Raw genomic sequence first — 14,608 nt, 5'->3', positions numbered from 1 at the left:
ATCAAACTGTCGTAAATACCTCCACATAAACTACAATGTTAAACATAAATAGTTATGACAATGTGCAATACACAAAGAAAAACAATGTGTACCAATGTTCATATAGGAAAAAATAAGTAGATAGATAAATGGATATGTAGTATATTGTAACATAATAATAATAATATATGTACATAAATATGTTTTGATATTAATATGCATAAAGTATATGTAAGAATTTAATATGTAACATGTATAAATATGTATGTATTGAATATATTGTACAATATGCACAAATCCAAAACTCAGAGCTGCTGTTAGTTGAGGTAGGATACTCACGCTAAAACACTAGTAAAACTCAGTCCAAAAGATGTTGACTTTCCAATGAGCAATAAAATGAAAGTAGAAATTCAAACAAATAAATCCATGTAAGTTAGCAAATTGTTTATTCCAAACGAGTAAGCCCTTTCGCCAAAGGCTTCTTCAGACTCTTTACACAAACTAAAACTTTGAACATCACTTTTAAAACCAACAAAAGCTTGTGATAGGATCTCTATAATCACATGTTTCCTTCATTTAAAAATACAGTAACCCATTAAACTCAGTTCCATGAATGTTACCTTGTTCAGCTAAGAAAAATACTGGTATATTAAAAGTAAGAACTGAATAGTTCAAAATAAACATACATAAAAAACATACATAAAAAAACATACATAAAAAATGCATCGGTGCCCAAACATACATTATATTATTTTAAACAATTGAGTATATCTCAGAGCCTTGTCATATTTACTTATCATCTCATGGTGCTTTAGGAAAATCTCCGACTGAACTTTCAGGCAGTATATATCAAAAAAGCCATTTCAGACTTGGTTAGTATAACCCAAACTGCTTGTAATGCACATATTTACAAAGTGTGACTTTAGACATTTCCGTGTTTTACTGGAAGTTCATACTATCCAGAGTAGACTCGTAAAACAGTCAACAATTACAGGTGGTTAAAAACTTGTATCACATTAGTTAGGCTATTCTCGTATAAATCAAAAGTTAAAACAGATGTACAAAATTACTTATTTTCTGCAGACTCCGAAATTCTTTTAAAAATCACAGCACAACGAAGTATTCCTTGCGCAGATGTGCCTGGTTAATTCTTGAATGCAAAACAAAGAACGCTACTGTGCGTGCATAGCGTTCATAAAAATAAACATTGTGTCTATTTAAAAGAAGCCGATTAGGCTTACAACAGGCATAAGTACATGACGAGCTTTTCAATAGCTGTCCATTAGTTCATGCCTTAGTCTCTTCAATCTCCGTTAATAAACAGGGACATTTGACATTTCAGGATGTGAACGTAACTTACAAAAATGTGGGTGGAAGAATGCTTCAACAATAAACGAAGCAACAACACGCCTATATGAAAACAGAGCAATATCTTAATAATTAACTTGACTCTCGTACAGATCCACAATGGTGGAAATAAGCACACTGACTTAAGCAACCATTAATTGCACTTTATAATTGTTACATCCTTGATACCCAAATTTAAAATATAGACATTGTGAAATGTTAAAACTCTTATGTGGTGAAGCGGAAAAAATAGGAAGGAATACATGAGGGGAAAGGGAAAATGGGAAGTATTTTGGCACATATATTCTGTTAATCCCGAATGGCATCCTGAGGTGTCTTACATTAGTTTTTATAAACAGTACTTTTCAATACTAAATATATGTGTGCAAAGATTCATTTCTTATGACAAATGTTGAAAGTATATGAAATGCCTACAATATGTCTGAGTATATAGATAGGTCATCTACACCATGGTCATAATGTTGTGAGGAAAATGTACCTAACTAATGTGGAATTTAGAACAGTTAGTGGGAGATCTCTTTACCCGTAATCTTCTACTTTTCAAAAATGGCTTTATTTGGATTTTATCGTTAAGGCCTGGTGGTTTATCGGACCTTAATCTTATGATCCATCTTGTTTCTTGTTCTAAAGTTCTGTTAATTAGATCACCACCTCTGAATCCTTCATACACACATTGAATGGCACAGAACTTAAAGGAATGACTGGTACCAGTTGAACTTTTATGTCTAGCCAATGCATTGGTTTCTGTACCTACTCTAAGGTGGTAATGTGTTCCTAATCCTCTCCTTAAATGATCTATTTGTTTTCCCTATGTAGTAACTATTACATCCTAAACATTTAGCCATATATATGACATTTTTACTTTCACAGTTGGTGTTAGTGTTAAAATTGTAAATGCCCTGTAGTAGGGTGCTCAAAACTAGTTTCTTTATTAATATAAATACATTGATTGCAATGACCACAGGGTACTGTGTTTCTATTCACTGTCAACCTGTTAACTAGTGGATGTCTTGGTCTACATAGGATACTCTTCAGATTGGGAAGGTTTTATAAGCTATACGAGGTGTGGGGCCAGCAATCTCACTAACTTCTATATCTGAATTCAAAATACCCCAGTGTTTCTTCATAATGCTTTTCACTTGCAGGCTCATTTTACTAAAAGTAAGGTTAGCTCTAACTTCATTCCTAGGGGAACCTGAGCTAGTGGTCATTGCTTCATGTGCCATAAAATATGGTTTCGCAGTACTTGTTCTTAAGGTCTCCACTGTGTTAATAGTGTCTAATATTTCTTTTCTTTGTAACCTCTCTCCAGAAATCTCTCCTTCATGTCCTCTATTCCTGAAACATAAGTTTCTTGTTGTGGATTCAATCTAGATACCCTCATAAATTGTCCTTTAAGGACGTTTTGAAATACATGGCCGGGATGCATACTTTGTCTATGTAATATATTGTTTCTTTGGCAATCTTTCCTATAAATAGTTGTGTTGATCATACCATTGGTCATTCTAAATACTTCCACGTCCAAAATGGAAGATTGCTAACTGAGAAGTTTGCAGTAAATTTTAAGAAGTCCGTGGTATTGTCCAAGTAAGAAACAAAGTTTAATAGGGAGGGTTCATCTCCAAGCCATATAAAAAGAGGTCGCCCACAAAACGACAGTACATTGCAGCATGTTCTATAAATGATAGATTATTGAAGAGAAAATATCTTCCCATCTGGCCATGACTAGGTTGGCGTAGCTATTTGCACATGATGTGCCCATAGCCACGCCATCCTTCTGTAAGTAAATGACTTCTTCAAATGCAAAGACATTATTAGTTAATATAGTCTCTAATAGCAGGGTCACAAGGTCAATCTTTCTATCAGTGAAGTCTGAATGTGCTTTCAAATATTCAGTGATCAGTCTTATTCCTACGCCATTGGGGATCACTGTGAATAAGCTAACCACATCAAGTGTCACAAAGAAAAATGTTGGTTCGTATCCAATGAGTGAGTTTGAGAATATAGGTCTAAAAGAAATTGCTTACTATCTTTCAGGATCTTCTTATTACCATTAACTAACGGTCTAAGTACACTCTCTAGATAAATAGATAGGGTTCTGTTACCCACCCTTGACCTGCAACAATAGGTCTAAATGGTGGGTCTCTGCTGTTCTTATGGACTTTAGGAAGTCCCTGTATGATCGGTATAGTGGGATTGTTCACCTTTAGGTATCCATACAGCTCTTGTGTTATGTCATGCGATAGTACCAGGTCATCTAGGGTATTGTAAACACTAAAGACCATGTTATTTAAATTAGCCTTAGTTACTTTTGTATATGTAGTTGTATCTTCAAGCATCTGAAACATTTTATTTGCATAGTAAGTATAGTCCATAATGACAACCGGTCCTCCTTTATCTGCTGGTCTTATTACAATAGACCTGTCATTTCTCAATGAATTCAAAGCTTGCCTTTGTTTATAGTTTAAATTACGTCCATGTTTGGATGGTTTATTCTCTTGATGACTTCTATATATTTCATCTTCCACTACATTCCCAAATACCTCTATAGTCGGGTTCAGTTGTGGAACATATGTACTATTTGGACGATGCTTACTCATAACTTGGCTACTATCTGAGTTGCCAAAGTCCAACCTTAATTGTAAATTCAACATACATTTTGTTTCTATAATAGTATCTACTAGATCGTTAGGTTTTGTAGGAATAAAACCTAGGCCTTTACTTAAGACCTGTATTTCATATTCATTCAGTGCCCTACCAGATAAATTCATGATTAACGATTTTGTTTCCCACATTTTCTTGATTGTGGGGCCTAGTTGTTCCTGTTCGTCTATTGAGCCTTTCCTTTTCTGTCTCTCCCTGCTTGTGGACCTTCTTTTGTCCAAAAAATGGTTCTGGGCTATGGGGAGGGGGGCCGGACATCTGTTTGAATTGAAAATGGCTCTGTTTGCTTTTGGTCTAACTACTGCTGCACCTGATCTCTGTAATGCCTGTGATGCAACCTGTCAAACTCTCACCTAACTCACCTTGGTTCTCTCTCCCATTACTTAGTATCTGTGAGGGGCTGTGAGTCTCTGTCTCTATATGATTAGATTCTGTCAACTGTGGATCAGGTCCTGTGCTGTTTCCAATAATTGGAACTTCAGGACCATCACTCTGTTTATTACGTGGGGTGAGTTTGTTGGACAGTCTATTTTCTGTGTTAATATTTTGTTGATAGCTATCTGGTTTGTTAACAGGTGTGGTTAAAGTAGTATTCCTGAAACTTTTACCTGTTACACCTGATGGTCTCTGAGATCCATTTAAATCAGAATTGAAGTGTGAGTTCGGTGTCATTTCTCTGGGGCAAGAGAAAACACTATTATTTCTAAAATCTCAGAATCCCTGGTAATTTTACTTTTTCTGGTCTAACATCCGTTTCTCTAAAAATAACACATCTTCTATAACTTTTCTTAGTTTACTCATACATATTTCATTATTACTATATTTGCATTCAAAATCTTTAAACAAATTGTTAACAACCAATCTCAATCTCTCCTCTTCAGGTAGGTGAAATTCAATCAAAAGTTTCATATAGCTAAAACTCAACTCAGTTGAGTTGCTGCCAACGATACAGAAGATCTGGCAGTGAAGTACCAGAGGTGGGCATTTTAGTACTCTTAGCCCACGAGGTATGATTTGCTTATTTAAACATACTTCAAAATAATGTCTCTGAACTTGTAGTTTGATTAATTTAGTAAACACAGTCTCTAATTCATGTAAGTCTTTGGAAACATCCAAGTTAGTCATACCTAACTGAGTATCAGTTCCTCCATCTACGACTGGATTAAAGTCCATGAGTAGGTTTGTACTCCCAGAGACACAAGTCTTAAATCTGTCCAGGACACTTGAAGTAGGTTCTAACACTCTGTACATAAGGCAGTTCAATATTCACATTACTTTCATTCGCCATCCTCACTCTCTGCAGCTCTGACAAAAGTAAAAGTAAATGCACAAATCCAAAACTCAGAGCTGCTGTTAGTTGAGGTAGGATACTCACGCTAAAACACTAGTAAAACTCAGTCCAAAAAGATGCGACTTTCCAATGAGCAATAAAATGAAAGTAGAAATTCAAACAAATAAATCCATGTAAGTTAGCAAATTGTTTATTCCAAACGGTAAGCTGCCAAAGGCTTCTTCAGACTCTTTACACAAACTAAAACTTTGAACATCACTTTTAAAACCAACAAAAGCTTGTGATAGGATCTCTATAATCACATGTTTCCTTCATTTAAAAATACAGTAACCCATTAAACTCAGTTCCATGAATGTTACCTTGTTCAGCTAAGAAAATACTGGTATATTAAAAGTAAGAACTGAATAGTTCAAAATAAACATACATAAAAAACATACATAAAAAACATACATAAAAATGCATCGGTGCCCAAACATACATTATATTATTTTAAACAATTGAGTATATCTCAGAGCCTTGTCATATTTACTTATCATCTCATGGTGCTTTAGGAAAATCTCAGACTGAACTTTCAGGCAGTATATATCAAAAAGCCATTTCAGACTTGGTTAGTATAACCCAAACTGCTTGTAATGCACATATTTACAAAGTGTGACTTTAGACATTTCCGTTTTACTGGAAGTTCATACTATCCAGAGTAGACTCAAAACAGTCAACAATTACAGGTGGTTAAAACTTGTATCACATTAGTTAGGCTATTCTCGTATAAATCAAAAGTTAAAACAGTTTTTCAAAATTACTTATTTTCTGCAGACTCTGAAACGCTTTTAAAATTCACAGCACAACAAAGTATTCCTTGCTTATGTGCCTGGTTAATTCTTGAATGTAAACAAAGAACGCTACTGTGCATTTACGCACTATAGCTGCTCATAAAATAAACATTGTGTCTATTTAAAAGCCGATTAGGCTTACAACAGGCATAAGTACATGACGAAGCTTTTCAATAGCTGTCCATTAGTTCATGCCTTAGTCTCTTCAATCTCCGTTAATAAACAGGGACATTTGACATTTCAGGATGTGAACGTAACTTACAAAAATGTGGGTGGAAGAATGCTTCAACAATAAACGAAGCAACAAAACGTCTATATGAAAACAGAGCAATATCTTAATAATTAACTTGACTCTCGTACAGATCCACAATGGTGGAAATAAGCACACTGACTTAAGCAACCATTAATTGCACTTTATGTATGTTTTTTTATGTATGTTTTTTTTATGTATGTTTATTTTGAACTATTCAGTTCTTACTTTTAATATACCAGTATTTTTCTTAGCTGAACAAGGTAACATTCATGGAACTGAGTTTAATGGGTTACTGTATTTTTAAATGAAGGAAACATGTGATTATAGAGATCCTATCACAAGCTTTTGTTGGTTTTAAAAGTGATGTTCAAAGTTTTAGTTTGTGTAAAGAGTCTGAAGAAGCCTTTAAAGCTTACTGCTTGGAATAAACAATTTGCTAACTTACATGGATTTATTTGTTTGAATTTCTACTTTCATTTTATTGCTCATTGGAAAGTCACGCATATTGTACAATATGTTATATATAACTGATTTAGTGTATAAAAAATATATATATATATATATATTAGTAAAATATTTATGAATATAAAATGTATAAAAATATAAGAATATTAAATATTAATGTTGAGTATTGAATATAAAATATAAATATAAATATATTTAATATATTTAAAATATGAATGTAAATATAATTATATGAATATAATATATACCAGAGTAGTGCACTGATCAGTATTTATTTGTTTATATTTGTTTACCAGGGCAGTGCACTGATCAGTATTTATTTATATTTGTGCACCACTGTAATGTACTGATTAGTATTTATTTATTTATATTTGTTTACCTAGCTTGTGCACTGATCAGTATTTATTTATATTTGTGTACCACGGTAGTGCACTGATCAGTATTTATTTATTTATTTATATTTGTGTACTGTGGTAGTGCACTGATCAGTATTTATTTATATTTGTGTACCAGGGTAGTGCACTGATCAGTATTTATTTATTTATTTATTTATTTATTTGGGTAGTGCACTGGCTGATATTTATTTATTTATTTATTTATTTATTTATTTATTTATTTATTTATGTTTACTGGAGCAGTGCACTGATCAGTATATATTTATGTATATTTGTTTACTGGGGTAATGCACTGATCAGTATTTATTTATTTATATTTGTTACCGGGGTAGTGCACTGATCAGTATTTATTTATTTATTTATATTTGTGTACCAGAGTAGTGCACTGATCAGTAGTTATTTATTTATGTTTGTTTACTGGAGCAGTGCACTGATCAGTATTTATTTATTTATAGTTATGTACCGGGGTAGTGCACTGATTAGTATTTATTTATTTATGTTTGTTTACTGGGGTAGTGCACTGATCAGTATTTATTTATTTATATTTGTGTACCGGGGTATTGCACTGATCAGTATTTATTTATTTATTTATATTTGTGTACCAGAGTAGTGCACTGATCAGTATTTATTTATTTGTATTTGTGTACCGGGGTAGTGCACTGATCAGTATTTATTTATTTATTTATATTTGTGTACCAGAGTAGTGCACTGATCAGTATTTATTTATTTGTATTTGTGTACCGGGGTAGTGCACTGATCAGTATTTATTTATTTATTTATATTTGTGTACCAGAGTAGTGCACTGATCAGTATTTATTTATTTGTATTTGTGTACCGGTAGTGAAATGAGTAAAAACACATATGTTGATCAGTATTTAAAACATTTATTTAAAACATGTTTGTTTATTGGGGTAGTGCACTGATCAGTATTTATTTATTTATTTATATTTGTGTACCAGAGTAGTGCACTGATCAGTAGTTATTTATTTATGTTTGTTTACCGGGGCAGTGCACTGATCAGTATTTATTATTTATAGTTATGTACCGGGGTAGTGCACTGATTAGTATTTATTTAATTATTTATATTAGTGTACCAGGATAATGCACTGATTAGTATTTATTTATGTATGTATTTATGTATTTATTTATTTATATTTGTTTACCGGGGTAGTGCACTGATTCGTATTTATTTGTTTACCGGGGTAGTGCACTGATCAGTATTTATTTATTTATTTATATTAGTGTACCGGCATAGTGCACTGGTCAGTATATATATTTATTTATATTTGTTTACCATGGTAGTGCACTGATCAGTATATTTATTTATTTATTTGTATTTGTGTACCGGGGTAGTCTACTGATCAGTATTTATTTATTTATGTTTGTTTAGGGGGGTAGTGCACTGATCAGTATTTATTTATTTATTTATTTGTTTATATTTGTTTACCGGGTAGTATGATCAGTATATTTATTTATATTTGTTTAGGGGGGTAGTGCACTTATCAGTATTTATTTATTTATATTTGTGTTCCCAGGTAGTGCACTGATCAGTATTTATTTATATTTGTGTACCGGTGCAGGGCACTGATCAGTATTTATTTATTTATTTATATTTGTTTACCAGGGTAGTGCACTGATCAGTATTTGTTTATTTGTTTATATTTGTTTACCAGGTAGTATGATCAGTATATTTATTTATATTTGTTTAGTGGGGTAGTGCACTTATCAGTATTTATTTATATCTGTGTTCCCAGGTAGTGCACTGATCAATATTTATTTATTTATATTTGTGTACCGGTGCAGGGCACTGATCAGTATTTATTTATTTATTTATATTTGTTTACCAGGGTAGTGCACTGATCAGTATTTATTTATTTGTTTATATTTGTTTGCCAGGTAGTATGATCAGTATATTTATTTATATTTGTTTAGGGGGGTAGTGCACTGATCAGTATTTATTTATTTATTTATTTATTTTATTTATTTATTTATATTTGTTTAGGGGGGCAGTGCACTGATCAGTATTTATTTATTTATATTTGTTTACCAGGGTAGTGCACTGATCAGTATTTATTTATTTATATTTGTGTACCGGTGCAGGGCACTGATCAGTATTTATTTATTTATTTATTTATGTTTGTTTACCAGGTAGTATGATCAGTATATTTATTTATATTTGTTTAGGGGGTAGTGCACTGATCAGTATTTATTTATTTATTTATTTATATTTGTGTTCCCAGGTAGTGCACTGGCCTCATGTTTGGAGTGTCAGAGGTAAGTGAAATTGTCAGGAAACTGACAGATATAGAATAACAGGGTGCAGTGTTTGGCCGGAGAAGTGTCCTGTGCTTACCCAGTAACTTAGCAAGCAGACACTTTGGATTTACTTGCACTAACTCTATTGTCCTGTGTTTACCCAGTAACTTAGCAAGCAGACGCTTTGGATTTACTTGCACTAACTCTATTGTCCTGTGCTTACCCAGTAACTTAGCAAGCAGACGCTTTGGATTTACTTGCACGAACTCTATTGTCCTGTGCTTACCCAGTAACTTAGCAAGCAGACACTTTGGATTTACTTGCACTAACTCTATTGTCCTGTGTTTACCCAGCTAGCAGAGACTTCTGGATTTACTTGCACTAACTCTATTGTCCTGTGCTTACCCAGTAACTTAGCAAGCAGACGCTTTGGACTTATTTGCGCTAACTCTATTGTCCTGTGCTTACCCAGTAACTTAGCAAACAGACGCTTTGGATTTACTTGCACTAACTCTATTGTCCTGTGCTTACCCAGTAACTTGGCAAGCAGACGCTCTGGATTTACTTGCACTAACTCTATTGTCCTGTGCTTACCCAGTAACTTAGCAAGCAGACGCTTTGGACTTATTTGCGCTAACTCTATTGTCCTGTGCTTACCCAGTAACTTAGCAAACAGACGCTTTGGATTTACTTGCACTAACTCTATTGTCCTGTGCTTACCCAGAAACCATATCTGATATTTCACTGCACCAGTTATCTTTTAAGACCAGCTCACACACCATCTTGAAAGTGGTAATATAATTAACGTCACACAAATCCATTCATCACCTCTTATTCTTTTTTTTTTTTTCTAGAATAGAAATCAGGAGTGAGAGAGTGAGACCTTGCACACCTGCAGCTCAGGTTTTATCAGGAGTTAAGTAGACGAGTTTAGGACAACAGTTGAGTTGTTTGTCACCTTTGTCCTAGGCAAGGAGAGGCTGACAGTTGCTAAACAAACCCTAGCCAGACAAACTGCAAGTTACCTTTATTTATTTATTTGTATTTTTTTTTCGGGATAGAGCATTGATCTCCATGGACCTTTTTCAGACTCAACCCAGGAACAGTGTCTGGTTAAGTGACTCACTCAGAGTAACACAGTTATCTTTTGCTGTCAGACAGAAAGCTGCCCACTGAAAAATACACTTTCAAAAGGTCACTGCATCTGGTTGTGGCTGATTTTAGTTCTTGCTACAACCATTCCTTCATTGCAGATGTTTATGCTGTTGCCATTTAGTTTTCAGTGTACACTTTCATCAAGTATTATTGCCTGGACCATGACTCCAGGAGTCAGTCCTGCTACAGTAAGTCAGTATTACAGGAATCAGGTTTGTGTGACTGTCCTATGGTGCTTGCCTTCTTTGGGTTTATAGTATGGGGTTCTTTTCAAATGTAGACCCATAGAGGAAGGTCCCAGGTGTTTATATGAAAGCCTTATTCTTACTGTATTACTTGCTCCACAAAACAGCCCTGCATGGTGGCTTAGTTGTAATGCGTGTCACCCCCCGCCCCCCTTTTGGATAGTTCCACCATTTACTGATAGAATTCTTGTAAGTGTGTAACAAGTACTTATATTTACATATCTTTGTAAGTGTGTACATGTCTGAACAAGTGCATATATTTACATATTATTGTAAGTGTGTACATGTCTGAACAAGCATGTATAATTACATATCCTTTTAAGTGTGTACATGTCTGCACAAGTGCAAATATTTGCATATCCTTGTAAGGGTGTACATGTCTGAACAAGTACGTATATTTACATAGCCTTGTAAGTGTGTACATGTCTGAACAAGTACGTGTATTTACATAGCCTTGTAAGTGTGTACATGTCTGAACAAGTACGTATATTTACATATCCTTGTAAGTGTGTACATGTCTGAACAAGTACGTATATTTACATATCCTTGTAAGTGTGTACATGTTTGCACAAGTGCATATATTTACAAATCCTCGTGTGTATGTGTGCACAAGTGCATATATTTATAAATCCTCGTGTGTACGTGTGCACAAATGCATATATTTACAAATCCTCGTGTGTACATGTGCACAAGTGCATATATTTATAAATCCTCGTGTGTACGTGTGCACAAGTGCATATATTTATAAATCCTCGTGTGTACGTGTGCACAAGTGCATATATTTATAAATCCTCGTGTGTACGTGTGCACAAGTACGTATATTTACAAATCCTCGTGTGTACGTGTGCACAAGTGCATATATTTATAAATCCTCGTGTGTATGTGTGCACAAGTGCATATATTTACAAATCCTCGTGTGTACATGTGTGCACAAGTGCATATATTTACAAATCCTTTTAAGTGTGTACATGCCTGGTCATCACAGTTTTTTTTGATTTGCTGTAAGTGAGCGCATTCAGTGGTTGCTAGGGCAAACGTGATAGCTGAGTGGCTAGATGCACTTACCTGTGCAAAGTTATGTTACAGTGTGTACAGATGTGGGGTGCACTTTTCCCTTCTCATGGGAGATAAAGAGAAAGGGGAGTGGAAAGAAGGAGTGAAGGGTAGTCCCAAGTGTAGCGCACTGAAAAGGGTTCCCAGAAAGAATGCATGCATCAAGTCATAGTCCTGTAGTAAGACTGGTCAGAAGAAGAGATGAAGCTTTCCGGTACTTTTTATTAATGTCTGTCTACTGTGAATGTATCTCACAATATCTTTTATGACTACTTATTTTATAGCCCTGAATATTTAGAAGCTGTGAAGACCACTCAGAAGATGACTCTGGAGGAGCTGAAACAGTTTTCTAAGACTTATGGTGACATGTATTTTCATCAGGTATATATTTTCAGTGAAAGTTATTGCTGGTAACTGGATAACAGTGATTCTCAAAAGTTGTTTTAACTGGAATACAGTACTGATGCTAGTGTTTTTTTTTTAACAAAAAAAAACATGTTTATTGAATTATCACGTATGACATAGGCAATGTTAAATCTCTGTATGTGAAAAACCGCCCACATTAACACAATTGTAGTTGCAAACAATATACATTACAGACCCCATTGAGACAACTGTAGTTGCAAACTTCATACATCACTTTTAATATATCCAGTCATTGTCAGTTAAGTATTACATAGCTCATTCAGATCCTGCCTTCTTTTAAACCTCGTTCGCGCACTTCCCATTTTTTCCCTATGTAGTTTGCTCCGTCCCTTTTCTAAAGATCCCATTTCTGGTTGCTTTATCTCTGTTACTATATTCACTACTTCTGGTAAAGTTGGTTTAATCCTCCACCCCTGGTGAAGTTGGTTTAATCCTCCACCCCTGGTGAAGTTGGTTTAACCCTCCACCCCTGCCAGTAGCCTCTTAGTGCCATTATTACCTTATTTATATCATCTTATATCACTATTGGAGCTCCTCTTGCGGTTAATATAAGTACTCCTCTTTTTTTTTTGTTCCTGGTATTCTGCTGAATAACCATCTTGAAAACCTTTCTTTATCAAATTGATATGTTCAGTTCTTTCCAAGTGTGTCTCCTGTAGCATAGCTAATGCACTCTACATTTTTAGTATAGGTCACTACTCTTTCTTTTTTTGTATTTATCTGTGAGACCATCCAGGTTTAAAAACATTACAGAAGGCATCCTTTTCTTATATTAATTGTTTCCATTTCTTTTCTTATATAATTATTGTTTCCACCTTTTATGTATAACTGCTTTTTTATTAAATGTCTAGATGTTCTTCGTGTTTCACTGTTGCAGTCATCACACTAGGGTTATCTGCCTGCAGGTAGCCTTCAATCAGCCCGAATACCAGAGTCTTGGGATTTCTGTGTCAGATGCTGTCGCCTCTTCCATGACAGCAAGTCATCAGGGGTATAAAACATGCAGCCGATGCCATTACATCAGCTTTTCTTGCCGAGCAGAACCTGAAGTAGAAACAGTTCGCAAGTGCCGGTCGGCCGCTACCTGAAATTTTCGTTATTCGAATTTCAGACGTGAAGTCTTCTAAAGCTAAGTACCCCGTTGGGGATCCTTTTTTCTTGCTCTAACCGATGTCAGAAAAACTTAATAATTGTCTTGCCTGTGGAAAGCAAATACCTCACAGAGATTTTCATTCTTACTGTGTCACCTTTTTAGGCCCAGACCACGACATTCCTCGTTGTCGGTTTTGTGCTCTGTTCCATGCCTAAACTATTCGTCATCGGGCTATCTTTGTTGCTAAATTATTTCCCTCTCGTTCTCTGTATTTTGAAATGGCTTCGATAAGCCATCCGACTACCGATCTTCCAAAAAAACCATAAGGATAAAGACAGAGACAGACCGTATAGGTCCAAAACTGCCAACGACGCTTCTGTTAAGCTAGTCGCCAGTCCGCCTGTACTCAGTGAGGTGCTTTCGCAGCCCCAGATACCTGCTTTCGCAGCCCCTGATACCCGCTTCTACAGATTCGCAGGCATCTACTGAGACCCATTCGGAGTCCGGTATGCCGTGAGATGCTTCTTTGACTATGGAACCTGCGGATGTCTCTAATTTGGATGGGTCCGGAGCTACTGTGCAGGCACAGGCTTTTGAGGTTATATTCAGACCTTCCGATCTTCGTATTAAACCAACTACTTCGTTTCTGAATAAAACTACCAAATTTCTTAGGCCCAGAGTTCGCACTCCTCCTAGTAAACCGACTATCAAAGCGCATTCTCAAATTCCCATGCCACAGAAACAAATGCTTAGAATGGCTGAAGACCTTATTACTTTAATTAGGGGAAGCCAGCCTTCCCCCTCTAAAAGACAAAGAATTGATTTTCCTTTTGAATCTACAGATCACGAGTCCAATGAGACTGAACCCTCACATTACCAGGACATACCCTTATCTACCTATGAGGATTCAGATGCAGAGGACTCCTTTCCCTCTGCTTCCCTCCCAGAGGACTTTTCCGCTGGGAGTGCCAGGACTACCCACAGTCCAAAAAGAGACTCAGGGATTTTTTAACTTGTCTCAGCACAGGTCTCTAGCTATCCCCCCTGTTCTGGAAATTGTAAATGATGTCTTCATGGAATCTAGTCTTACCCCTGATCCTTTGCCACCAGCTCCTAGAAAGCCTGACGGGTAGTA

The 14,608-nt window shown here is 35.3% G+C and overlaps 1 protein-coding gene across 2 annotated transcripts in view; it reads left to right on the top strand.

Moving 5' to 3' along the window:
- HDAC10 (histone deacetylase 10) overlaps positions 1 to 14,608 on the top strand; it is a 680,378-nt gene that overhangs the window by 127,904 nt on the left and 537,866 nt on the right. The window contains exons 2-3 of one of the 2 annotated variants that reach the window (XM_044088800.1): positions 9,486 to 9,519; positions 12,239 to 12,335. In XM_044088800.1, coding sequence (XP_043944735.1) covers positions 12,276 to 12,335 — 60 coding nt within the window. In that variant the 5' untranslated portion in view covers positions 9,486 to 9,519; positions 12,239 to 12,275. The remainder of the gene's footprint in view (positions 1 to 9,485; positions 9,520 to 12,238; positions 12,336 to 14,608) is intronic. The other variant, XM_044088799.1, reaches the window with a different exon arrangement.

The sequence above is a fragment of the Protopterus annectens genome, chromosome 11.part0 (assembly GCF_019279795.1).
Source record: "Protopterus annectens isolate FY-2018-M chromosome 11.part0, PAN1.0, whole genome shotgun sequence".
Classification (NCBI taxonomy): domain Eukaryota; kingdom Metazoa; phylum Chordata; order Ceratodontiformes; family Protopteridae; genus Protopterus; species Protopterus annectens.
The sequence above is the reverse complement of the archived record's forward strand: the minus strand, read 5'-3'. Positions and strand labels throughout refer to the sequence as shown.